This window comes from Quercus lobata, chromosome 7, assembly GCF_001633185.2.
Source record: "Quercus lobata isolate SW786 chromosome 7, ValleyOak3.0 Primary Assembly, whole genome shotgun sequence".
Lineage (NCBI taxonomy): Eukaryota > Viridiplantae > Streptophyta > Magnoliopsida > Fagales > Fagaceae > Quercus > Quercus lobata.
Window position 1 is genome coordinate 25,760,106 of NC_044910.1, and position 27,481 is coordinate 25,787,586.

General features: G+C 33.9%; 2 protein-coding genes across 2 annotated transcripts; both read left to right on the top strand.

Annotated features, from left to right (window-relative positions):
- Positions 1 to 2,373: 2,373 nt before the first annotated feature.
- Positions 2,374 to 8,091, top strand: LOC115951799 (IQ domain-containing protein IQM6-like). The gene is made up of 9 exons (XM_031068942.1): positions 2,374 to 2,409; positions 2,529 to 2,618; positions 6,526 to 6,633; positions 6,898 to 6,963; positions 7,058 to 7,146; positions 7,226 to 7,313; positions 7,434 to 7,673; positions 7,809 to 7,910; positions 8,050 to 8,091. The coding sequence occupies exons 1-9, from the start codon at positions 2,374 to 2,376 to the stop codon at positions 8,089 to 8,091; spliced, it is 861 nt and encodes a 286-aa protein (XP_030924802.1).
- Positions 8,092 to 8,117: 26 nt separating this feature from the next.
- LOC115951800 (IQ domain-containing protein IQM6-like) lies at positions 8,118 to 27,029 on the top strand. Its single transcript, XM_031068943.1, has 9 exons — positions 8,118 to 8,142; positions 8,260 to 8,390; positions 20,496 to 20,633; positions 20,887 to 20,952; positions 21,047 to 21,135; positions 21,216 to 21,303; positions 26,183 to 26,422; positions 26,561 to 26,836; positions 27,009 to 27,029. The coding sequence occupies exons 1-9, from the start codon at positions 8,118 to 8,120 to the stop codon at positions 27,027 to 27,029; spliced, it is 1,074 nt and encodes a 357-aa protein (XP_030924803.1).
- The last annotated feature ends 452 nt before the right edge of the window (positions 27,030 to 27,481 follow it).

The following is a 27,481-nucleotide window of genomic DNA, read 5'->3' on the forward strand; positions in this document are numbered from 1 at the left end:
GCCCAAGGCCCAATATATATTTGGGCCTGCATCCCCATAGTTGTTATTGGCTGTTACTAGTAGGCAAAAAAGTAATTTCAGTGGTAAGTTCAAATTAGAACCAATAATAACTTATTACCTAAAACTTATTGTGAAAGTATTGTGAAATGTTGTAGATATAGAACTTCTATTTTTTAAGAAAGTGTTCGTAAATTTTTAGTTCTTATTTTGACCCAACATTTAATTATTATTATTTATTTACCATTAACAACTAGTCACCTTAGCAATTAGAAAAATATTTTGTAATTTTTTTTTTTTTTGGGACTCCAGAATTATTGCAATTTTTTTCGAGTCTCATGTCATTTTAATTAGTGGGTCCCATATTTTACATATAATAATAATAATAATAATTGATGATGCACGAAAATCAGTAGGCTGGAACGCTTCGAGCTATGGTAATGCTTTAGAACCTAAAAGGAAAGAAAAGACTGTCAAGGATGACCGATGTAACCCGGCCAAAGACCCTCCGATGATTAAGTCAGTTTTCTCTCTAGAACACAAGGATGGGAAACTATGAATAGTAGAACTTACCTTTGTTGAATGAGACTTAATCCTTTTATAGAGAGTTAAAAGTGAGTCTACTTGCTCAAATCCACTATTATCATGGGAGATGTGTGGAGTTAATGGAGAAAATGGAGCGAATTTAGGTAACACTCCCCACATTCTGGAATAACAGATCGTGGTTTGATTGTGCAAAGCTTGTAAAGAATTCCTCTGAAATTTACTAAGTGTCAAATGGTCGTCCATACCCTTGTGATCTATGGACGATCATCCTTGGTTGTCCATACTCTTGTGAGGCATGGACGACCATCCTAATTTGGACAGTTGAAATATCTTATGGAGGGATCTTGTTCACGTTTAGGGTGCTTCTATTGGGCTTCTTCTCTTGTAAAATCCTATGGACGTGTTCTGGTCATGGACGACCATCATGGATGAACTAAACTTGGTTTGGATCCTATCAATAATAATAAACTATTTAATGCTATTGTAAGGCACTAAAACCACAACTATCTTTTTATCTCTTCCATCTCTTGTTTTTTTACAAAACCCAAATTTTAAATACTCATTAGAGTAGAAAAAAATGTTGAATTCTATATTTTTCAGAGTAATCAAGGAAAGTGAACCTATTCTATATAATCTGAACACTTTTAGATTGACAAAATATAACAATTTACATTATATTAGATTGTGTTTGACATTTATATTAGTTTATAATTGTTTATTTATTTTGCTAATAATATTGACCAAAATATTATAATTTACATTATATTAGATTGTGTTTGACATTTATATTAGTTTACAATTGTTTATTTATTTTGTTAATAATATTGACTAAATTTTTAAAAAAATTAGTCTAGAAGTGTGGTCAGTTTTTAGTAGGTTTCACACAATTTATGCTAAGTCGCCAACTAGAAGTCTAGTAGTTAGAACTAGGAGTAGTTCTAGGACCACAAATTATTTTACAATTTTTTTACCATAATTCTGATGTGCCAAATTGTGAGTAGTTAACCATCACTTACACATGGACCCACCATTTTTTTTTTTTTGTACTAATCACACTTTGTCACGTCACAATTGTGACAAGAAGTTGTGAAAAATTTTATGGTTCCTTTTTGATAGTAAAGGTCTAAACACTCAAGAAAGACAAACATAGAAAAGAGAAAAAAGAAGATGGAGATGTTGTGAAGAAAGGGGGGGGGGGGGGTTGAGATGTTATTGCACCGTGCAATTAACCATGAAGTGTGAGAGAGAGGTGAAAAAATAAAGTGTAAAAGTGAAATGGTAAAAAGTTGAGAGTTAAAAAAAATTTATTCAAGGGTTGAGATTAAAAGTGACTTTTACAACTTTTATTCTCAGCTATTGATTTCCTATTGCATGGTGCAATAACCCTAGTTTTTGCACTGGATCTCAATCCGGTTAGTGGAATACTGACGTGATAGAATCTAGACCTTTAAATCATAAAAGAAATGTTATGATTTAAATATAAATATATATATATATATATATATATATCTATTTGATAGAATACCTTATGAACTCATTAATTAATACTTTGATAAATAAATATATCTTTCATAAAAAAATATATATAGGCGAAACTACATTGTTGGTCCCTCAAGTTTATATCCTATGTGCACAATTAACCTCTCAAGTTTCAAATGAGAGCAATTAGTCCCTCGAGTTTTCAAAATGAGCAATATAAGTTCTTCTGTTAACTTTCATTAATAGTGTTACCTACATGACTAACAAAATAATGACCTATCATTTTTTCTATTGATGTGACATTTTTTAAAATTACAAAAATGAATTTACACATAAAAAAAGTCTATAACTATGGTAAATGCGATTGGGCAAAAGAAGCAATGGAAGGTGAGAAACCAAGTTAACCAACAACACTAGTGTGCACCCATCAAAAAAAAAAAAACAACAACAACAACAGCACTAGTGTGCACAGTGTTACACATAAACCACACCAACTTATGCTACAGGATCTGTCTGTGAGAGTACTCTCCCTGAAAATGATCCCAAATGCCATCAATTCCGTCTCCTTTGCTTCCAAATGCCTCTTCCGTGTCCTTGTAAGTCACCTCCCAAAGCAGTTTTCTATTTTTTTCCATTGAAATTACTTGAATTGGAATGAGGCAGATTTTTTTTTTACGTGTAAATTCATTTTTGTAATTTTTTAACAAAAAAAATGTCATGTCATGGTCATTATTTCATTTACCACATAAGCAATACTACTAATGGAAATTAACTGAAGGACTAAAAACTTGAGGAACCAATTGCGCACACAGAGTAAACTTGAGGGACCAATAGTGTCAGTGGCGGCTTCAGAAATTTTTTCCATAGTGGTCATTAAAAAACTTAAATTATACAATATTTAATAAAAAAAGATAGTTATATCTCATTATCAATACTGCAAGTTATATCTCTTTCAAAATTTTAGTTAAATAAAATTTTTCTTAGATTTATCTTTTTGTTTGTAAAGGCCCAATATACTGTTATCAGGATCAAAATTTGACTACAAACTAAGTTGTATCCTAAGACTACAACTTTCACTAAACAAATTAACATGACTACATATTTTGAAAATCTAACCGTTGAATTATATGTTTTTTATGTTCTTGAAACACATGTCAAGTTTCATATCAATTAGATGTTATTTACTATTTGATTCATAAACTTATTTTTTGCGTATAATTTTATACTACAAAAACTCGAGAATTAAACATTTGATTGATGACATAAACTATTTATCTTTAATCTTCTTGAAGTTTTGCAAGCATGGAGAATATAAGAAAAAAAAATGTAATCTAATTGTGGAATTGTTAAAATTCATATCTAATAAAAAAAAAATTGAGTAGAATTGTAGCCTTAATCTATAACCAAGTTTGTTGCTAAATTTTTTCCAAAATTTAATTATATTGGACCTAAAAAAATTTAGGGTGGTTACACATTTTTTTAAAGGTAAAAAAATCATAAAGTTTTTAAATTTTATAAATAATAATAATTTTTTTTTCAGGGACCACCCTGACTCTAACTTGGAGCTGCCAGTGAATAGTGTAGTTTCGCATATATATCATATTTATTTTTTCCTTTAAATATAAGCATTTCCAAATTTGATGGACCCTTCCCTCTTTCAAAATTACATAAATCTCTTAAAAACTGAACATCTAATTCTAAACCTAGCTGTTCTCAAAAACAAAATTCTAAACCTAGCTCACTTATTGTTTTACCGTCAAAAAAAAAATCTAAACCTCACTCACCTTTTTTTTTTTTTTCCCTTTAAATATAAGCGTTTCCAAATTTGATGGACCCTTCCCTCTTTCAAAATTACATAAATGTCTTAAAAACTGAACATCTAATTCTAAACCTAGCTCACTTATCGTTTTACCGTCAAAAAAAAAAAAAAAAAAAAATTCTAAATCTCACTCACTTGTTCTTGGAGCAAAGCATGCATATAGGGAAGTAACGAACCTTTGGCATGGAAAATTGGTAAGTAATTGTTTTTTTTTTTTTTTTTTGGAAGAAAGTACTTGTTTAATTAAGGTTGCTAAGTGATTTGATTTTTTTTTATTTGTGGTTTATCTTTATGTGGGTTGTTTCGTTTGGTCCAGTGAGTTGATTGGGTTTTTTTTTTTTTTTTTTTTTAATTGTGACTTTGTAGAAGAGTTTGTTTGGTTGATGGAAGATCATAGAGAAATTGGAGGTGTTTTGGGCCTTTTGTCTACAAAGAAAGTATGACAAAGAAGAAAAAATTTAATGTGACATCACCTATTGTTTTATCTATCTTCTATAGGAATTAAGATGTTACTAATCTACAATATAGAAAAAACGTAGTATTATTGCGCACTAATAATTTCAAAACTTGTTTATATTAACTTTACTTTGAAAATACACATGAACTAATCTAATACGTATGTCTTTTTGATAATTTGATAGTTACAATAATAGGAGAGGAGGATTTGAACACTAATTATTTTTGTATGAAACACTAAGATGTGTCAATTGAGTTACAAAACTCTTAACAATGTGTGTCCTTTTATACTACACTTCAACTTATATTTATGGATTTTACGGAATTTCTCATACCGGTATGCAATTCATAACGATAATTTCCTTCGTTCCACCTGAGATAAAATTTTAGTATATTTTAGGTGTTCCAGTCATTTCGGTCAATTTTGGATAATTTCAGCCAAAATATAAAAACTCATTTGGTAAAAGATTTCTTATAACGTTATTTAAGTATTGTGGAAATATGTGTAGGTTAAAAAGTGTTATGAAAATATGTGTTATATTGTTTAAACACTAAAAACTGTTATTTAAACAACATTATCAAACAAGCCCTAAATTTCCCCCGGTATAAGTTTTGGCTTTTATTCCCTTCTTGAAACTAAAATACGTAGTTTTCTCGCCAGAACTCAAAGCCATACTATTTATCATTTTCCCCTTCTCCGCCATTAACATTTGCCTTCCTAGAGATTGGAGCTTTTATTGCTTCCATTTCTTGAGCTTGCATATGTTAGAGTAGTTACCTGTAAGTATGTGTAATCTTGATCATGAGCTTGCGTTTCGGGTCTTGCTCTCCAGATTTTTCGGTTTTGGGTCGGAATCGGGTTTAACCCAACCCACCCGATCCTTTTTATACATATATATATATATATATATATATTTTAATCCTGTCTTGAGTTTTTACACCTTTGGTGAGTTTAATGATATATTTTCTAATATAGTATTCTCAAACCAAAAAAAAAAAAAAAAATCGTCTTTTTTTTAACATTTTTATTTCCTATTATAAATTTTAAAAAATAATTCCTATTTTAGATTTCCGTCTAAGTTTCATTTTCCAATTTAGAACTTTGACCAAATCTCCACAATATTTAAGACCTAAACATCTTTTATACTTTCCATGTTTTATATTTCCAATTCGAATTTGAATTAAATCTTAAAAGGAAATAGGTATTGATGATCCAACTTATTTGAGAATAGATTCAATCACTTATTAAAAACTTTCTCAATAGAAATGTCAACTTAAATTTGAATTTAAGAGCTTAATTCCAATGGAAACAAACAAAATTTCCCAAAATATAATCCAGAAGTCGATAATAATAATTAAGTCAAATTCCTTAGTTTCTTGAAATAAATATATGAAAACAACACTTGAGATCAAAATTTCCAAAATTATCAAATATTCTTTTTTTCCCTCAAAATTTCCAAAATTATCAAATATTCTTTTTCCCCCAAAATTATCAAATATTCGAAATGGGCGTTTTTCTTAATTATTAGTATTATTATTTTTAGGAATTTTACAAAATGAAAGTAAATTAGTACATTATATTAGGAAGATTACTTTATAATAGTAATTTCAAAGTGTTTTAAATTACTTTATAATCAAACTTTATAAAGGCATGTTGATTAGATTTTTCTTAATTATTAGTATGATCAAGAATTTCTTCGCCATACCATTTTCGTTGAATCCTGCGACTTTTGTGAGGGGGCAAAAGTCACAAAAGATTACGTATAAAATTGAAGGAAAGAAAAAAAAAAAAAAAAAAAAGCAAAAACTATATGATTAATCAGTCTACTTACAACATCAGTCTACTTATAAATTTGAAAAAGACAATGCAAAAGCATGAGTCAACAACTAGTGATATTCTCAAATTAAATTCATCTCATTTGATTCAAATGTTAACTAAAACCAAATGAAGCTTTTTCTTTTTTTTTCTTTAATGAAAGTGGGATACAATTAGCTCGATTGATAAGGTTTTTTGTCGTCAAATAAGAGTTTTAGAGTTTAAATTCCATTAATACTAAAAATTAATTGGTGTCTTATCTAATAATAAATAGCAATTATCATGAATCAAATATCTTGAAATTTTATTCTATCTAAAACTAAAACTAAATGAAATGGTGTTGTGTCCATTTGTCCAAACATCCTTTGTATAATATAATAAGCTTCTTGCAATTGCACTTTATAGGTGAAAGCTACTAGAGTTTGCAGAGCTGAAGCGAAGCTCTGTTTCATTCTTTGACATCGAGAAACCCGAGTCAGCCCTTTCACGCTGGTCAAGGGCAACAATTAGAGCCGCTCGGGTAAGCTTTGATCAATTTGGTGCATAGTTAAATAATAGTCACTTCATAAGTTTAAGTGCTTGTAGAGTATAAAAGGATAAATATTGAAATTCAAGTTTTCAGGAGGAAGCTTCACACACATATACACAGAATTTTATCTAGTATTAAATAAATATATATATATATATTATAATAATAATAATAAAAAAAATATTGCTCAGTTATAAATGGTTCCCCATTGCTGATTCCTTTTTTCTTCTTTTTTTTTTTCTTTTGTTTTGGCAGGTGGGAAAAGGCATATCTAAGGTTGGAAATGCTAAGGAACTTGCTTCACCACATTGGCTTGAGGCAGTAAGTCCCATGCATGCTTAAAGCATTATCTTGGAACCAAACAATAGTTTTTATTTGTGGCCTGTTGTCAATCTTGTTATTCTCTCCTTAACAGATTGATCCTCACCATCGCTATGGCCATAATCTTCAATTTTATTATGCGAAATGGCTCCACTGTGAGAGTAAACAGCCCTTCTTCTACTGGTAGGATTACTTTGGACCAAAACAAATCCTTCGTATTGACTTTTAATTTGCTTGACATCTTAACTTCGAAAAATAACAGGCTCGACATAGGAGAAGGAAAAGAGGTCAATCATGAGAGATGTTCTAGATCGAAGCTTCAGCAGCAATGCATCAGATATCTTGGTCCGGTGAGTCTCACGTCCCTTTGTGCTCCCTCGCTAGGAAGTAGCTAGAGTTTGTATTTTGATAAAAAGCATGCATCGTGGAACAAACACCATGCTTTGAAGTTCAATCATGAAGCATCGCAGGCAGAAAGGAAGGCTTATGAAGTTGTGGTTCAAGATGGGAAACTTATCTTCAACCATAGTGGTGAATTCCTTCATACAGCAGGAGGACCCGAAAATGTGAAGTGGATCTTTGTGCTTAGTACGTTCAAGACCTTGTACGTTGGGCTGAAGAACAAGGGCACATTTCAACATTCAAGTTTCTTGGCAGGTGGAGCCATATTGTGTGCTGGAAGATTAGAAGTGGAAGATGGCATCGTGAAGGTATGTATAAAAGAAAAAATATGGCGAGTTTTAGAACTGCATGGCTTGATTAATTAATGTTTTCTTTTTCTTCTTGTGATTTTTTTTTTTTTTTTTTTTTGGATGTACTAATTTGATTTCTGTCAATTCAAATAGGCAGTTTGGCCTCACAGTGGGCATTATCAACCGACAGTAGAAAATTTTCAGGAATTCTTGTCGTTCCTTAAGGAACGCAACGTAGATCTCAATAATGTAAAGGTAGAGAATGCAATACATGCATGCATTTTTTTATCTAGCCAAAAACCTCCCGCTTTGTCGTTGCACTCAGGGACTTTGTTTGCCTTATTTGATCTGAGATTTTGATTTACTAATGTACTACACTCTTTCTATGCAACAGAAAAGCCCAGGTGATGAAGAAGAAGCAGATTCAATAAGGTAAATGGACTATCTCCATACCATAGTAAAATGGAGAGGATTCGAATTTACGAGTGTATACAAGAGTTTATATACACGTTATTAAGCTTGCACTTAAACCGTGTGGAACTCTTTTAACAAAAGTCATACCAGTTGGCTAAACAATTATCCATTAAATGGAAAACTGATGCAGGGTCACGAATTGCTTGCATGAGAGACTATCCTCCTGAGCCTCAGGTCCTGGTTCTAGAGCAAGCCAACTTACCCCCAAAATCAAGAAGTGATAATGCATCATCCCGGAGCTTTTCTCACTTCAGCTTAAAGGTTCCTAGTCGATTTTCTTTATGTAAAGAGACAACTGCAGGCAGAAGTTCCCTTGCTCGATCGGGAGCAAGTAACACTGACTCAAACAACAACTTAAGAGAACATTCTTTTATATGGGCTAATACAAATATGGATGAAATCACAATCCATAATGGATTTTATTATATGGATTCTTTTGCATTCTTTTCTATGCCACTGTTTTCCACAATTTTGTAGATTATGGTGGAAATGTTGTCAAAATTTTGAACAAAGATCCACATAACGAAAGTGGATAATGGAATTTACCAAACTCTCTAGAATCATTAGCATATATTTAAAGGGAAAAACACAATGAGTGGATAAATTTGACACACCTGATGAGAATCCCTCCATGAGATTGAGAGAAGAAGCCACAAATTCTTTCCATGTGAAGAATGGCCATGTGTGTCGGAGGAAGGTGAACTACACCTCTTCACTTGCACTCTCTTCTATGCACTACTCATTAGCATTTGTTAGAGATATATTAAACATATTATTCCGATAGCATAGACTTAGGCCTATGCTATTAAGTTAATAACTTGATATGACTAATATATCCAACCCAAATATATGATATATATATATATATATATATATAATAGGCAAAAACTTGTTGCATACATGCAAGGGCAGCTCGATGCATTTGGGGGCCTAATACAAAAACTAAATTGAGTTCATTCATATATTTAAATATTACTCAAAATATATTTTTTTTACTTAAACTTTATTCCCCTTCTTTAATGCAAAATTATTAGTCAAATTTTTGCTTTTTTTTTTAATACTAAAATTTAGTTTTGAATTGGTAATATAACTAAAGCACTTAATCTTTTTGAAGATATAGTTGATCTTAATTAAATATAATTTTATCAATTTTAATTTTAAAAACTTATTTCGCAAAAGAAACTTTTTTAGGTGATGTTAGTAAAATTATATACAAAGTTTTTAGACCCAGACCGTTCATTGAACCGTTAAAGAGAGAGGTTCAAGGTTTTTAAGGTCGAACCGAGGTCGAACCGCGATGACGTCATAATTAATTAAATAATTAATTAAAGCCTAAATATAGATATTAAATTTATAAAACTAGCAAAATTGACAATATATCTATATATGTGAGGGAAATTTAATGATTTTCAAACATATATTTAATAATTAAATAAGAAAGTTAATAAAATAAAATAATAACCATGAAAACATTAAAATTTATGATTAATTTTTGAAGTAAAGTTGAATATCTTTGAAGGATTTTAATTATAATTTTTTTTATTCCTTGTAAGAGATGGATAATTTAATTAAGTAAAATAAAATTGTAAAAAAAAAAAAAATTGCTAAGGGGTTGGACCGCACGGTTCTCACCGGTTTGTACGGTCCAACCCCGGTTTTAGCGATTCACGGAATTAACAAAAAATCCGGTTCTTTATGCTTAAAAAACCGGTTTCCATCCCGATTCCCGATTTTTACGGTCCGACCTCCCGGTCCGGTCCGGTTCTGAGAACTATGATTATATAATCTATACATGCATTTGGAATAGAATCTAACCTTTTTTTTTATAATTTTGTATTGACATTGGGGAATTTTCTTCTATTTGTAAAATGTCTTTTTAAACTTTTAATTATTTTATATTTTTTTGATGAATTTTTTTGACATTGTGAGATTTTTATCTAATTATTTTCACTTCGACTCGTCACTTGCAAAAGTTGTTGACCATGAATTATAAACAATTATTTTCTAAATGAATTATTTTTTAGAAATGAATTCTCTTATTTTGCATTTAATATTCTTGATATGCAAATTACTTGCTGAACATTGAATTTACCTTTTAAATCAATTAAGTCTTGGTCGTATGAGCTTTCAACGTTACAAGCTTTTTTTTTTTTTTTTGCTTATACCCAAAATTTTGTACATGCATGTGTTTGCTGCACCCATACCCAGTTAGTGACAAACATATTGGATAATTTATGATATAATCCTTTGAAGTTTATAGAGTGCAACATAGTGCATCATTCTCAAATTTATGTATTGAAACTAAAGCATGCATACTCCACCTTGCTTGCTATATGATTTTAAATTTTGTATGACACCATCAAAGTCAATATAGTACAATGAAAGCACTCTAAATTTTAAGCAACATGCATATATTCTTTCATTATTTCAAACAGCATTTAATAAAAGTGCAAATTATTGCAGGACACAATAGAGGAAATTGTAAGGAAATCAAGGGCAAGTCAATCGCTAGTCAAAAAATAGAAATAGGACAAACATCTGGTGAAATACCTCAATTAATTGCTGCTATAACTATAGAATTTGAAGAAATTAATGATAAAAGTATGCCACTCCATAGGCTTCAAAAACATCAAAAGGGTACTAAGCAGATTGCATCAAAGAAGAAAAAAATTTAAAGTCTAATGATCTCAATGTATTTATAAATAACATATTCTTATAAGCAAGATAAACAAATGGATATACTAGATTACCCTATGAATTTTAATGTATTTCATTGTATTGTTAAGTTTTTTTTTTTTTTTTAAGAAGAGGAAACTAAATATATTGTTAAGTTATTATATGTCATTTTCTTTGTACATATTGCCATGAATTTTAGTGAAGGATTATGAATTGGTTTAGTTCTGACAACTGGAATTCTGTATTGAATATATATTGTGGGTTGAGGGGAAAATCTTACTGATGCTATCAAGTGTTAGATTTCAGATTTCTAATTGTGTATCATTGCAGATTTTTTGGAATTGTGGATTTGAGATGCATTACAGCTTTTTAGTGGTATCATCTTAATATCTTTTGGTTAATTTTTTGTTTATAGTTTGTGAAATTTCTATTGCTATGGCAGCCTTGAAATCTTTTTTTTTTCCCCTAATTGACTAGGGTGTTGTTGTTATTCTTTTATCTTCTCCTTTCTTTCTTTTTTCTTATATCTACTTATGGGATTTGGTGATCTGCATATGTAATTACATTTTTTGAATTCTATAGGCCTTGATGTTTGAATGAAAATGAGCTTAATAATCTCATATTGAATTTGTTATATCATTTTTTATTTTATTTTATAGGCTGAGCAGACAACTATTCTTTGATGATAACTTGATATTATCCAACCAACTAATGTGAATGCTCTTAGGGTGTGTATGTGTGTATGTATCTACATCTATCACACACACATTGAATCCCAATGTTACTTGAAATTAAAAGTTACTGTTTGGCTCATATATGCAACACTATTCATTCTAAATAAAGAAATGGATAACTTTACTTTAACTGGATTGATTCAAGAAAAATTTAAAAATTGATCATCCTTATGCTTGGTTTATTGCTTTACCATGAAGCTGCAATTTATATTAGACACTTAATTTTGAAAGTGTCTAATATAATACTTATTAAACAAAGCACAGCATTATTATTTTGACAAAGAAGAGAGAAGATGATGAATGATGATGATGATGAAGCATAGTAAAAATGGAGACATACAACTTAGCCCACTTCCCCTCCACGTATGAACCAACCAAAAATTCCCAAACTTAAAATAAGTATGACAATCCAGCTTACCTAACAAATCTCATGCATATTAAGCTTACTTTAGCGAATTGGTTTCAACTTTAGGCCCATACTTTCGGGGTGAGAGATGTTCCGGCCCTTCCGGGACATTGCAAGATGGACTCAATTAATGGGCTCCTTGGGCTGACACTTTTAAATTATAGAGCCGTGGATTTTTAGCGAATTGACGTTGAGGTAGCCTCCTTTTTTCTTTTTTTTCTTTTTTTTTCTTTTTTTTGGTTAAAAGACGATTTCAAAAAATGCATTGAAGCTCAATGGTTGACCCAAAAAATAAAAAAAATTTGAAGCTCATGCATGGAAGCTACGTTGAGGTAGCTTCCATGCAGCTAGCTTCCATGCAGCTTCAATCAACGTAGCTTCCATGCAGCTTCAATGCATTGTAGAACGATGAAAGTCAATTCAAAATGCCGTGTGGGCCAATATGTTACATTTTTGTTCTTGTAAGGGTAGAACGGTAAAACCGTAAAACATGCCCCGAAGTCCAATACGCGGGCATTTTAGTCATTGTAAACAGAAGTGTACAAAAAAAGCCTCACGCATACCCCTACCACATCAACTGCAATTTATGCTACATGGTTTGTCTGTGAGAGTGCTGGAGAGCATTGTCCCTTGACTTCCAAATTCCTTGACTCACTCACTTGTTCTTCGTGCAAAGCATATAGGGAAGTAACGAAACTTTGGCATGGAAAACTGGTAAGTAATTTTTTTTTTTTTTTGGGGAAGAAAGTACTTGTTTAATTAAGGGTGCTAAGTGATTTGATTTTTTTTATTTGTGGTTCATCTTTATGTGGGTTGTTTCGTTTGGTCCAGTGAGTTGATTGGTGTTTTTTTTTTTTTTTAATATTTTTTTAATTGTGACTTTGTAGAAGAGTTTGTTTGGTTGATGGAAGATCATAGAGAAATTGGAGGTGTTTTGGGCCTTTTGGCTACAAAGAAAGTATGACAAAGAATAAAAATTTAATGTGACATTGCCTATTGTTTTATCTATCTTCTATAGGAATTAAGATGTTACTAATCTACAATATAGAAAAAAAAAACGTAGTATTATTGTGCACTAATAATTTCAAAACTTGTTTATATTGACGTTACTTTGAAAATACACATGAACTAATCTAATACATGTCTTTTTGATAATTTGATAGTTACAATAATAGGAGTGGAGGATTTGAACTCTAATGGTTTTTGTATGAAATACCAAGAAGTGTCAGTTGAGTTACAAAGTTCTTAGCAATACATGTATCCTTTTATACTACACTTCAACTTATATTTATGGATTTAACGGAATTTCTCGTACCGGTATGCAATTCATTGTGGTAATATCCTCCATTCCACCTCAGATAAAATTTCAGTATATTTTAGGTGTTCCGGTCATTTCATTCAATTTTGGATAATTTCGGCCAAAATATAAGGACTCGTTTGGTAAGAGATTTCTAGTAACGTTGTTTAAGTGTTATGGAAATACATGTGAGTTAAAAAGTGTTGTGAAAATATGAACTGTGTTGTTTAAAGTTTAAACTTTAAACAATAGTATCAAACAAGCCCTAAATTTCACCAAGTATGAGTTTTGGCTTTTATTCCCTTCTTAAAGCTAAAATCATGGTTTTCAAATCCAAAACGTTCAAAGAACCGTTAAAGGGCGAGAAGTTTAAGATATAAAGATATTAAATTTGTAAATATTAGCAATTTTGACTAAAATATCTTTAAAAATTGAAATAAACTTTCAAATAAAAGATTATTACTTATTCTTATTATACCTAAATGATATAAATTAATGAATTACCTATAATGTTTTTTTAAAAATCCAAATAAGAGTAGAGATGATGAGATTTAAAAATAAATAAAAAAGAAGGAAAAAAAAAGTAAAAACTCAGGACTTTTAGTAAATAAAGTAGTACTACTAGTGTACTAGTACAGTGGGTATTTGATCATGAACAAAGTTTCTCTCCAAACTAGTTTGGAGAAAAACTCTTCAAACTTCTCATATACTTCTTTTTTAGATGTGAATTTTGAAAATCTAACCGTTGAATTTCATATTCCTTATGTTCTTAACATGCATATCAAATTTCGTTCAAATCCGTTATTATTTACTATTTGATCAATTAACTTATTTTTTATATACAACTTTAGATTACAAAAACTTGAAATTATAACATTTATTTGATTACATAGCAATTGATCTTTGATTTTCTTGAAATTTTGTAAGCATTAAAAATATAATAAAAACATGCAATCTAACAGTTAGATTTTCAAAATTCACACTCAATATAAATATATACGATGAGTTTGTAGGGTTTCTCTCCAAACTACATGCAATCTAACGGTTAAATTTTCAAAATTCACACTCAATATAAATATATATGATGAGTTTGTAGGATTTCTCTCCAAACTAGTTTGGAGAGAAACTTTGTTTATCATTCCTACTAAGTCTTGTATATGTTAAAAGATGCTTTTTTTTTTTTAGCATTTATAATCCAAAAACGTGCTCCATTAAAGATTATATATGCTAAAAATTTTACAATATTGATATAGTGCACTCCCATTTTTGAAACCGCACCGTAACACTATGCTATCATTTTTTATTAATTTATTTTTCTCTCTCTTCCGTGTTTGTCTCCTTCCAATTCTCTTCTCTCTCCTCTGTCACTCTCTCTCGTGCTCTCCGTCCCTCTCTCCTTCTGGTGCCGTCGCTGGGCCCGCCTCCTCGACTCCCCTTCCTTCCTCGATCTCCGCCGCCACCACGGCTGTATTCACACCACCGTGTTGTTGTTTCCGCCACCGACTTCGGCCTCTATGCAGCCAGTCTCCGCTTCGAAGATGATGTTGATGGGGTATGTAACTGGAAAGTCTCTTTGTTTCTCACGAACGATGCAATTTCGCTTGGTAATTTCCACGGCTTGCTCTCTCACGCGAGGTTGTCAGCCGTTGGATCTAAGATCTTCATCATTGACCGGAACACCATGGTGCGTTACGACACAGACATGTGGCGCGTGGTGTGCCAAGCCCCGAGGAGGAGATACGGTTGCATCGGCACTTCGGTTGAAGGCGTTTTCTACATGATCGGCGGCGGCCCTGGGTTGTGAAAGAGAGACACAGGAGAGAGAGACAAAGAAAGAGAGGGGAAGAATAAAAAAATAAAAAAATAATATTTAAATAAGGTGATAAAAAATAGAAATTTTGATGTAAGTGATATTATAAAATGGTGTGTTATATATTACTCCCTCCGTCCCACTTTGTTTGTCCTCTATTTCATTTTGAGATGTCCCAAAATATTGTCCTATTTCTAAAAATAAAAGTTATTAATTTACTAATGTTCCAATTATACCCCTATTTTATTAATAATTCAATTTTTTGATAAATTTATTTAAGGGTAGTTTTGGAAACTTATACATTTTTGAAAGGTAGACAAGACAATAAATGATGTTCCCTTAAAAAGTTTGACTTTTTAAACAGGACAAATAAAGTGGGACGGAAGGAGTATAAAATTGAGTTTTAAGATGATAAATACTTAATTTGTTAGAAACGTTGATGGAAAGATTTAGCTTTTTAGCTCCACCAAAAGTTACTTTATCTATTTTACCTACACACATGCTACAGCAGTGGATCTATTTTAGCTTTCAACACAATAAAATAATATAAATATCACAATAAAATAATATAACTACTACAATAAAATAATTTATCTCACTACAATAAAATAATATATACACTACACACAATTATCACAGCCACACACTCCACCAGCAACAACCTTCATGTGACAACCACAGCCCACGGCAACAACCTTCATGTGACCACCACCAACACAGCCCACGGCAACCACAACCATAGCTACCAAACCACCACCAACACAGCCACCAAACCGCCATTTCAACCACAATCCACAATCACAACCAAACCCAACAAAAAAAAAAAATCAAACACCCAAAAACCCACAAACCCAGCAATCCAAAACCCATGAACACAGAATTCCCGCCGTCGTCGATCATGGCGTCGTTTTACTGCCGCCTTGACCAAGCATAGAGTTTCGATGGGTCCGTGGTGCGCTTGAGTTCGATGAAGGCGAGATGGGTCAGTGGTGTGGGACGACATCTGGGCGACGACGATGAAGATCGATGATGAAGATCGGCGACGATGAAGATCCAAAATGATGAAGATCGGCGATGGCGAAGCAGAGAGTAGACGAGGGAGAGAAAAAAAAATGAGAAGGAAAGAGGAAGAAAGAAGAGAAGCTGGAGAGAAAGAGAGAAAAGAAAGAAAAAGGAAAAAATATTTTTTTAATAGAAAAAGAGAGAGAAATTTAATAAAACAATATTTTTTTTTCTTTTAGATGTTATGAACAGTGCACATCTATTTATAGATAAATAGATGTGCACTGTAGCAATGGAGCTAAATTTTTTAGATTTAACTCTATTGCTGCAGCAAGATTTTTATATTTGTGGAGCTAAATTTTAGTATTATAGCATTATAACTACACTGCTACAAATGCTCTAAAAAGGATATGAATGGATTTTAATCTAATTATTACATTATGACTCTACCGACCCCCACCCACCATTCTGACTCTACCTACCCGCCCACGTCATTTCAGATTTATCTCTTCACATACATACTTTTCTTTTGTGATGGTTTACTTCCTTCACAGTTCACACGGTTTCCTAGCACCATCTTTTTCTTCCTCCTCACGTCTGTGACTCATCTCATCTCCTTCTTTTCTTTTCTTTTTTTTCTTTTCTTTTTTAAATCTCACCGTACCATCGGTGCTTCTTATATTTTTTGCCTCTTTTTCAGATCTTCTTCATCATTTTCTTTTTTATTATTTTTTTTCTCACTCAGATACATGCTAGAATTTCATATCAGAAAGCAAATTTCTTCACAGACATTGCTATTTCCTATTATAAATTTTTTTTTTTAAATTCCTATTATAGATTTCTCTCTAAATTTCATTTTCCAATTTAGAACTTTGACCAAATCTCCACAATATTTCAGACCTAAACATCTTTTATACTTTCCATGTTTTATATGTCCAATTCGAATTTGAATTAAATCTTAAAAAAAAAAAGGAAATCTCATGGTATTAATGATCCAACTTATTTGAGAAAAGATTCAGTCACTTATTAAAAACTTTCTCAATGGAAATGTCAACTTAAATTTAAATTTAAGAGCTCAATTCCAATGGAAAGTCGAAACAAACAAATTTCCCAAAATATAATCCAGAAGTCGATAATAATAAGTCAAATTCCTTAGTTTCTTGAAATAAATATATAAAAACAACACTTGAGATAAAAATTTCCAAAATTATCAAATATTCTTTTTTTTCCCTCAAAAATTCCAAAATTATCAAATATTCTAAATGGGAGTTTTTCTTAATTATTAGTATTATTATTTTTAGGAAGTTTACAAAATGATCTAATCAAAATGAAAGTAAATTAGTACATTATATTTTGTTCAAAAAAATTAGTACACTATATTAGGAAGTTTACTTTATAATAGTAATTTCAGAGTGTTTTAAATTACTTTATGATCAAATTTTACAAAATGATCTAGAATTTTGTACTCAATATATAAAGGCATGTTGATTAGATTTTTCTTAATTTTAGTAGGGATAATTACAGTAAATCCATCTGTGGTATGACCCGTTTTCACTTTGCCTACCCGTGATTTAAAACTTTACACTTTGCCTACCTAAGGTTAGTTCCGTTAGCCTTCCGTAACCCACCTCTCCGTTTACAGTTTAAAAAACACATTTTTAGGCAAAAACAAATATAACAAGAATAAAAAAGTTAGGGTTTTTCATTGCTCGTGAACTTCAATGTTGTAATGTTGTGAAAGACTGAAAGAAAGAAAAGGAAAGTAGGTGAGGTTTCTTTGGGATTTTTTAGCATTTGGGTACCTTTTGTTTCTTCATAGTCATTAGTCAGTTTAATATGATAGGGATGTTGGTGCATTTTCTCCCACAAGATTTTTGCTATATTGGGTATACATTGATAAAGTCTTAGGTGTTGCTTGAATCACTTTGTTTCCATAAAATTTTTAATAGATTATCGTTTACTTTTGAGTTTTCTCAACTGGGATTTTGAGCAAGCACTTCGTGATCTGGACTTTGCTTTTGGAACTCATATATCATATGGGTTTTGCATTTAGAAGTTACTGGTAATATGGGTTATGCCTAAAATCTGGTTGGTCATCTAGGTTTTTTTTTGCTGGGGTCGAGCTCTATGAACTCAGAGTAGGGTCTAGTTGGTAAAGTTTAGTGATTTAAAAATTTTCTTCAATTTCAAGTTTTGAAACCTGGGTTGGCGAAAAACTAGAAATTAGTCACTGGTTTTGGCTTTTAGACATAGACTTATGTGGATTTTGTTAAAACTTTCATGAGTGATTTTGATATATGAGAGATATCTAGCTAGAGACTTTCATCAATATATTTGATTAATGACTAGATGGCAACCAAATCACCATCACCAGGTTCATCTCCCTCAGCCGTGCCACCATCATCAGGTTCCTCCACTTTGTTCTCATTAAAGTTCATGAGCAATGAAAAATCCTAGCTTTTTTATTCTTGTTATATTTGTTTTTGCCTAAAAATGTGTTTTTCTAACGGCAAACAGAGAGGTGAGTTACAGAAGGCTAACAGAACTAACCTTAGGTAGGCAAAGTGTAAAGTTTTAATCCACGGGTAGGCAAAGTGAAAACGGGTCATACCATAGGTGGGTTTACTATAATTATCCCTTTTTAGTATTATCAAGAATTTCTTCACCATACCCTTTTCATTGAATCCTGCGACTTTTGTGAGGGGCAAAAGTCACAAAAGATTACGTATAAAATTGGGGGGAAAAAAAAAGCAAAAACTATATGATTAATCAGTCTACTTACAACATCAGCCTACTTATAAATTTAAGGGATAATTACACATAACCCGCCTATGGTTTGGGCGAAAATCACTTTGCCTACCCGTGGTTTGAAAATTATCACTTAACCCACTTGAGATATATTCCGTTTGTTTTCCGTAACCCACCTCTGTTAAAATCAGGGGTAAATAAGTATTCTTGCTCAAATTTTATGTCTCTCTCCTCCCAAAACAAAAAAATAACACAAAAATTAAAGAGAAACAAGATCAAAAAGTTGTATTTATCTCTCTCTCCATTCACACAAATTTTGCACATGAAGAACATACCCAACTACGATCCACTACCAAACCCATTAACAAGAAAAAAATCAAAAACAAAATCTAGCAACCCAGACCACGACCATGATCCACCCATCAAAAACAAAATAAAAAACAAAACCCATTAAACCACGACCACGATCCACCCAAAGAGGGGAGGCATGGCGACGAAATCCAGCAACCCAGCTACCACGAAACCCAAACAAAATCCAGCCATGCCACCATTGACCCACAATCCACCACAAAACAAACCAAAATCCACTACCACAAACCCACTACCACAGCCAAAATCCACCACCATCAAACCCACAAACCGTTAAACCTGAAACCCACATTGAACACTGCAAAACCCATGGCTTGGGTTGGCGAGAGTAAGGGTCAGCGATGTGTGGAGGAATACATTTTGGTAGGGGAGTTGGGCCAGTGAGGAGTGGAGGAAGATCGGTGAGCTAGGTCGGCAGAATGAGCTGCGAAGATTGGCGAGCTGGGTCAGCGGAAGGGCTGGATCGGAGCTGGGGAGGGGAGCTGGGTTTATGGTGGATGGGCTTGTGCAGATCGATGATGGAGGAAAAGAGAGAAACTCAGAGGGAAAATGGAGAAGAAAATGTGAAGAGAGAGACGGTTGGGATGAAATGAAAGAAAAGGAAGAAAAGAATAAGGAAAAAAAAATCATTAAAATTATCAGAGTAGTGTGAACGTGTGAATAAATTTTTTTTTTTTTTTGTACGTTCTTCATGTTCAAAATTTGTGTGAATATAGAGAGACAAATACCACTTTTTAATCTTGTTTCTCTTCTATTTTTGTGCTATTTTTTGTTTTAGGAGGAGAGAGACATAAAATTTGAGCAAAAATATCTATTTACCCCTGATTTTAACAGAGGTAGGTTACGAAAAACAAACGGAACATACCTCATGTAGATTAAGTGACACTTTTCAAACCACGGGTAGGCAAGGTGATTTTCGCCCAAACCATAGGTGGGTTATGTGTAATTATCCCTAAATTTAAAAAAAAACAATGCAAAAGCATGAGTCAACAACTAATGATATTCTCAAATTAAATTCATCTCATTTGATTCAAATGTTAACTAAAACCAAATGACAGTGGAATTCTTTTTTTCTTTTTCTTTTTTCTTTTTTTTTTAATGAAAGTAGGATACAATTAGCTCAACTGATAAGGTCTTTTGTTGTCAAATAAAAGTTTTGGAATTTAAATTCTACTAATATCAAAAACCGATCGGTGTCTTATCTAATGATAAAGAGCAATCATCATGAACTGAATGTCTTGAAATTTTATTCTATCTATAACTAAAACTAAATGAAATGGTGATGTGTCCATTTGTCCAAACATCCTTTGTATGATATAATAAGCTTCTTGCAATTGCACTTTATAGGTGGAAGGTACTAGAGTTTGCAGAGCTGAAGCGAAGCTCTATTTCATTCTTTGACATTGAGAAACCCGAGTCAACCCTTTCATGCTTGTCAAGGGCAACAACTAGAGCCGCTAGGGTAAGTTTTGATCAATTGGTACACAGTTAAATGATAGTCACTCCATAAGTATAAGTGCTTGCGGAGTATAAAGGTTAATGACAAGAGTTCAAGTCTCCAGAATAGAACTTCACACACATATACATATAGATTATATTATAGTTGAATTTTATCTTGTATCAAAAAAACAAAATAATAATAATAATAATATTGCTCAGTTATAAATGGTTCCCCATTGCTGATTCTTTTTTTTTTTTTTCTTTTGTTTTGGCAGGTGGGAAAAGGCATATCTAAGGTTGGAAATGCTAAGGAACTTGCTTCACCACATTGGCTTGAGGCAGTAAGTCCCATGCATGCTTAAAGCATTATCTTGGAACCAAACAATAGTTTTTATTTGTGACCTATTGTCAATCTTGTTATTCTCTCCTTAACAGATTGATCCTCACCATCGCTATGGCCATAATCTTCAATATTATCATGCGAAATGGCTCCACTGTGAGAGTAAACAGCCCTTCTTCTACTGGTAGGATTACTTTGGACCAAAATCAAATCCTTCATATTGACTTTTAATTTGCTTGACATCTGAACTTCGAAAAATAACAGGCTCGACGTAGGAGAAGGAAAAGAGGTCAATCATGAGAGATGTTCTAGAATGAAGCTTCAGCAGCAATGCATCAGATATCTTGGTCCGGTGAGTCTCACGTCCCTTTATGCTCCCTTGTTAGGAAGCAGCTAGAGTTTGTATTTTGATAAAAAAGTGTTAACGTGTATAGTGTCGTGGGCTTTAGGCCTAACTAGATTACTTGTATAGCACATATTATTGTATTATACTCTTACTTGTACTGCACTCATATGCCTCCTATACAAAGGCACTCGTGTATATTTTTTCATTGAGAAATACAATATTACAGATTTCAGTATTTCTAACATGGTATCAGAGCCACAGGTTTGACCTTTTCTTAGTAGTCTTGTCTTTATTGGTGTTACTCCATTCTCAACATCGCTTCCGCCATCACAGCAGCCGCCACAGCCTCTCACCGTTGAACCTCCGACGTCTTCCAGACATCGTCCTTGGGTTCTGGACTTGGAGCCGTCGTCGTTGAGGAGTTTCACACTGCAAAGACCACTGCCCTTTGCATCACCGCTACAAATATTGCTCCGATTAAGTTTCTACAGGTACCACTGAGATCATCTTACGCTGATATACAAACTCGTGGAAGCCTCGAAGCCATTGGAGACTGCACGCGCCACCATGCGCCACTAAAAGGTTTTGCTCTGCAGCTCACACGCCACACGCACCACTGCACAGTTGAGTTATTTCTCCACGCGCTCCCACGTGCCACATCATCAGGTCACGTGCCTCAACCCTCCTGCTGACGTCATTGCTGACCTCATTCTGCCACGTCAGCCCTAGTTGCGTCATTGCTAACGTCACTTGCTCGCGTCAACCGCTGACGTCATTGTTTGACTTCTAGAGGTTTGACCATTGACTTTGAGCAGGGTTGACCATTGATTTTTTCTCAGCATTGACTTTTTGTAGTCCAGGTGCTCATTACCCAGTTTTTAGCGTAGATTTCATTTTTGCATATTTTGCTTCTTAATAAAGAATAAGGACAAGTCTTCTTCCTTTTGCAACAATCGTCACCAACAATCCAACAAACATTTTTGTAATTTTTGCAAACATTTTGGTCAAAATATTGAAACTTGCTATCAACGCAACAAATCAATTGTTTTCATTTCTGCTGTTACAGTTGTTAACACTGAAGTGTCCAACCCATGGCTCCCGTCTCTGCACAGTCTCAGTCTTCTGGATCCACTTTCACCATTTCCAGAGATGAACTTATAAATATCACCGCTAATGTCATTCGTATGGTTGGTAATGCATCTTATTCCTCTTCTCTCTCAGCTTTATCTGGTATATCTCCTACCTCTTAGCTTATGGATTTTACTTGTTGCAATCACATGACACCTCACTCATCCTTATTTTCTGACCTTAAACCTGCACCACACCCTCTTAATATTCGCACAGCAAATGGTTCCACAATGTCTGATCATAATATAGGTTCCGTTTCGACCTCCAACCTCTCAATTCCTAGAGTCTTTAATGTTCCTGACCTTTCTTATAATTTATTTTCTATGGGACAATTAGCTGAGTTGGGTTATCGCATTATCTTTGATTATTCTGGGTGTATTGTGCAAGATTCGAGGACGAGACAGGAGCTTGGGACCGGTCCCAGAGTTAGGCGTATGTTTTCCGTGGAAAACCTTCATCTTCCACTTGTTGCTCCTGTTTCTATTGCTGTAGCTACTACAGTTTCTTCAATTCCTTCCCTTGCACTTTGGCATGCTCAACTTGGTCACCCATCTTCCTCTCGGGTACAACAATTGGCTTCTAGAGGTTTGTTAGGTTCAGTGTCTATAGAAAATTTTGATTGTATTTCGTGCCAGTTAGGAAAACAACCAGCTTTGTCTTTCAATACTAGTGAATCAATATCCACTGATATCTTTAACTTTATTCATTCTAATGTTTGAGGGCCTTCCTCTGTCTCTAGTATTGGTGGGTCTCGATATTTTGTTGTCTTTGTTAATGATTACTCTCCCTATAGCTGGATTTTTAATATGAAACATCGTTATGAATTATTGCAAGTATATTCTAATTTTGCAAAAATGGTTGAAACTCAGTTTTCCAAACGTATCAAAATTTTTCGATCTGATAAAGCTCTTGAATACACTCAATATACTTTCCAAGCTGTTTTGCATTCCTAGGGCACTGTTCATCAACTAACTTGTCCTGGTACCTCTCAGCAAAATGGTAGAGCCGAACGAAAACTTTGTCATATTCTTGACATTGTTTGTGCTCTCCTTCTCTCTGTCAAAGTTCCTGCTCCTTTTTGGGGCGAAACTACTCGTCATAATGTTTATGCTATTAATCGTATTCCGAGTCCTGTTATCCAAAATCAAACTCCATATGAGCACATTTTTGGGTCACCTCCAGACTATCACCACCTTCGCTCCTTCGATTCTGCTTGTTTCGTTCTTCTTCAACCACATGAGCATAATAAACTTAAGCCTCGGTCAAGGTTTTGTTGTTTTCTTGGCTATAGCGAAACTCAAAAGGGGTATATGTGTTATGATCTTGTCTCTCATCATCTTCGTATCTCCCGCAATGTTGTCTTCTGGGAACATCGCCTCTTTGTTGAGCTCTCTCACTTCCATGCCTCCCTATCTTCCTCCTCTATCTTAGATCTTTTTCCAAATAAGGCACATATTCCTTCTGTAGCTACTCCTGATCCTCCTATAGTTGTTCTTGATTCTCCTGTAGACTTCTCTGTCCAACCACCAGATATCACTGATCCCTTTCCTAGTTCACCCTTTAATGAACAGGTAGAAAATGAACAGGTTGAAGACGAGCTACCCAACCCCAAGGTCCCCTGCTCCTGCTCCGCTTGAAGATCTTGCACAAGACATTCCACCTCGTCACTCAACTCGGGTAATTGTTGTTTTCTTGGCTATAGCGAAACTCAAAAGGGGTATCTGTGTTATGATCTTGTCTCTCATCATCTTCGTATCTCCCGCAATGTTGTCTTTTGGGAACATCGCCTCTTTGTTGAGCTCTCTCACTTCCGTGCCTCCCTATCTTCCTCCTCTGTCTTAGATCTTTTTCCAGATGAGGCACATATTCCTTCTGTAGCTGCTCCTGATCTTCCTATAGTTGTTCTTGATTCTCCTATAGACTTCTCTGTCCAACTACTAGATATCACTGATCTCTTTCCTAGTTCATCCTTTAATGAACATGTAGAAGATAAACAAGTCAAAGATGAGCTACCCAACCCCAACCTTAAGCTTGGGTCCCTTACTCCTGCTCCGCTTGAAGATCTTGCACAAAACATTCCACCTCGTCACTCAACTCGGGTAAGATCTATTCCTCCACATTTACTTGATTATCATTGTTACACTACTCTTGTCCATTGAGCGCTACAAAGCTCATCTTGTTGCAAAAGGTTTTACACAGGAGTATGAGATTGATTATGAAGAGACCTTTGCTTTGGTTACTCGTATCTCATCTGTTCATGTCCTCTTAGCTGTTGCTGCTGCCAGTAAATGGGATCTTTTTCAGATGGATGTCAAAAATGCATTCCTTAATGGGGATTTAAGTGAAGAAGTTTATATACAACCTTCTCATGGTCTTTCTGTTGACTCAAACAAGGTTTGTCACCTTCAACGTGCACTTTATGGCCTTAAACAAGCTCCATGAGTTTGGTTTTCCAAATTCAGCTCTACCATCTCTCGCTTGGGTTACATTGCCAATCATTATGATTCTGCCTTATTTCTTCGTCGCATGACAAATTACTTCTCCTGTATGTGGATGATATGATCATAACTAGTGATGAACTCAGTGGCATTCAAGAACTCAAAGATTTTCTCAGTCAGTAATTTGAGATGAAAAATCTTAGACATCTCAACTACTTCTTAGGTCTTGAAATCACTCATTCTACAAATAAACTTTATATTACTTAAGCCAAATATGCTTCTGAACTCTTGTCTCGAGCTGGACTCACTAATAGCAAGACTGTTGACATTTAAGTTGAGCTTAATGTGCATCTGACTCCCTCAGGGGGGAAACCATTGTCTAATCCCTCTCTTTACAGACATTTGGTTGGCAGCCTAGTTTATCTCACTATCACTCATCCAGACATTTCCTATGTTGTTCACCAGGTGAGCCAGTATCTGTCTGCTTCACGATCGACTCACTATGCTACTGTTCTGTGCATTCTTCGATACCTAAAGGACACTCTATTCCATGGTCTTTTCTACTTTGCTCGATCTCCTCTTATTCTCCATGCATTCTCTGATGCTGATTAGGCAGGAGATCCCACTGATCGGAGGTCCACCACTAGTTATTGCTTTCTTCTTGGTTCTTCTCTGATTTCTTAGTGAAACAAGAAACAAACTCATGTGGCCTGCTTTAGTACTAAAGCAGAATATCGTGCCCTTGCTAATACCACATCTGAGTTCCTTTGGCTACGATGGCTTCTCAAAGATTTAGGTGTGTCTACATCCTATGCTACTCCTCTTTATTGTGACAACCAAAGTGTCATTCATATTGCTCACAATGATATCTTCCATGAACGGACTAAACACATCTAGATCGATTGTCATTTTATCCGTTATCATCTTGTCCATGGTGCTCTCAAGCTGATCTCAGTCTCCTCTAAAGATCAACTTGCAGATATCTTCACCAAGTCACATCCTAAGGGACTCCTTCGTACTTTGGTTGACAATCTCAAGTTGGTCTCACATCCACCTTGAGTTTGAAGAGGGCTGTTAACGTGTATAGTGGTGTGGCCTTTAAGCCCAACTAGATTACTTGTATAGCACACATTATTGTACTACACTCTTACTTGTACTGCACCCATATGTCTCATATATAAAGGCACTCGTGTATATTCTTTCATTGAGAAATACAATATTACAAATTTCAGTATTTCTAACAAAAAGCATGTGTGCATGCATGCATCATGGAACAAACACCATACTTTGAAGTTCAATTCAATCGTCATGCATTGCAGGCAGAAAGGAAGGCTTATGAAGTTGTGGTTCAAGATGGGAAACTTATCTTCAACCATAGTAGTGAATTCCTTCATACAGTAGGAGGACCCGAAAATGCGAAGTGGATCTTTGTGCTTAGTACATTCAAGACCTTGTACGTTGGGCTGAAGAACAAGGGCACATTTCAACATTCAAGTTTCATGGCAGGTGGAGCCATATTGTGTGCTGGAAGATTAGAAGTGGAAGATGGCATCGTGAAGGTATGTATAAAAGAAAAAATATGGGGAGTTTTAGAACTGCATGGCTTGATTAATTAATGGTTTCTTTTTCTTCTTGTGAATTTTTTCTTCATTTTTTTTTTTTGGATGTACTAATATGATTTCTGTCAATTCAAATAGGCAGTTTGGCCTCACAGTGGGCATTATCAACCGACAGTAGAAAATTTTCAGGAATTCTTGTCGTTCCTTAAGGAACGCAACGTAGATCTCAATAATGTAAAGGTAGAGAATGCAAGACATGCATTTTTTTATCTTGCCAAAAACCTCCTGCTTTGTCATTGCACTCAGGGACTTTGTTTGCCTAAGTTGATTTCAGATTTTGATTTACTAATGTACTACACTCTTTCTATGCAACAGAAAAGCCCAGGTGATGAAGATGAAGCAGATTTCAATAAGGTAAATGTTCTACCTCCATGTCATAGTAAAATGGATAGGATTCGAATTTGTGAGTGCATACAAGAGCCTATGTACACATTTTTAAGCTTGTACTTAAACCGTATGGGACTCTTATAACAAAAGTCATATCAGTTGGTTAAACAATTATCCATTAAATGGAAAACTGATGCAGGGCCACGAATTGGTTGCATGAGAGACTATCCTCCTGAGCCTCAGGTCCTGGTTCTAGAGCAAGCCAAATTTCCCCCGAAATCAAGAAGCGCTAATGCATCGTCCCGAAGCTTTTCTCACTTCAGCTCAAAGGTTCCTAATCCATTTTCTTTGTGTAAAGAGACAACTGCAGCCAGAAGCTCCCTTGCTCGATCGGGAGCAAGTAACACTGGCTCAAACAACTTAAGAGAACACTCATATATGGGCTAATACAAATATGGATGAAACCACAATCCATAATGGATTTTATTATAGGGATTCGTTTGCATTCTTTTCTATGCCACTGTTTTCCACAATTCTTGTAGATTATGGTGGAAATGTTGTCAAAATTTTGAACAAAGATCCACATAACGAAAGTGGATAATGGAATTTACCAAACTCTCTAGAATCATTAGCATATATTTAAAGGGAAAAACACAATGAGTGGATAAATTT

Bases quoted from the DNA above. Each gene is read 5' to 3' on its own strand.
- LOC115951799 (XM_031068942.1), top strand. From the start codon at position 2,374: ATGGTAAATGCGATTGGGCAAAAGAAGCAATGGAAG. The intron at 7,674-7,808 runs GTATGTATAAAA...CAATTCAAATAG, and splicing joins TGGAAGATGGCATCGTGAAG to GCAGTTTGGCCTCACAGTGG. The intron at 7,911-8,049 runs GTAGAGAATGCA...TCTATGCAACAG, and splicing joins TAGATCTCAATAATGTAAAG to AAAAGCCCAGGTGATGAAGA.
- LOC115951800 (XM_031068943.1), top strand. From the start codon at position 8,118: ATGGAGAGGATTCGAATTTACGAGT. The intron at 8,143-8,259 runs GTATACAAGAGT...AAACTGATGCAG, and splicing joins GAGGATTCGAATTTACGAGT to GGTCACGAATTGCTTGCATG. The intron at 20,634-20,886 runs GTAAGTTTTGAT...TTGTTTTGGCAG, and splicing joins CAACAACTAGAGCCGCTAGG to GTGGGAAAAGGCATATCTAA.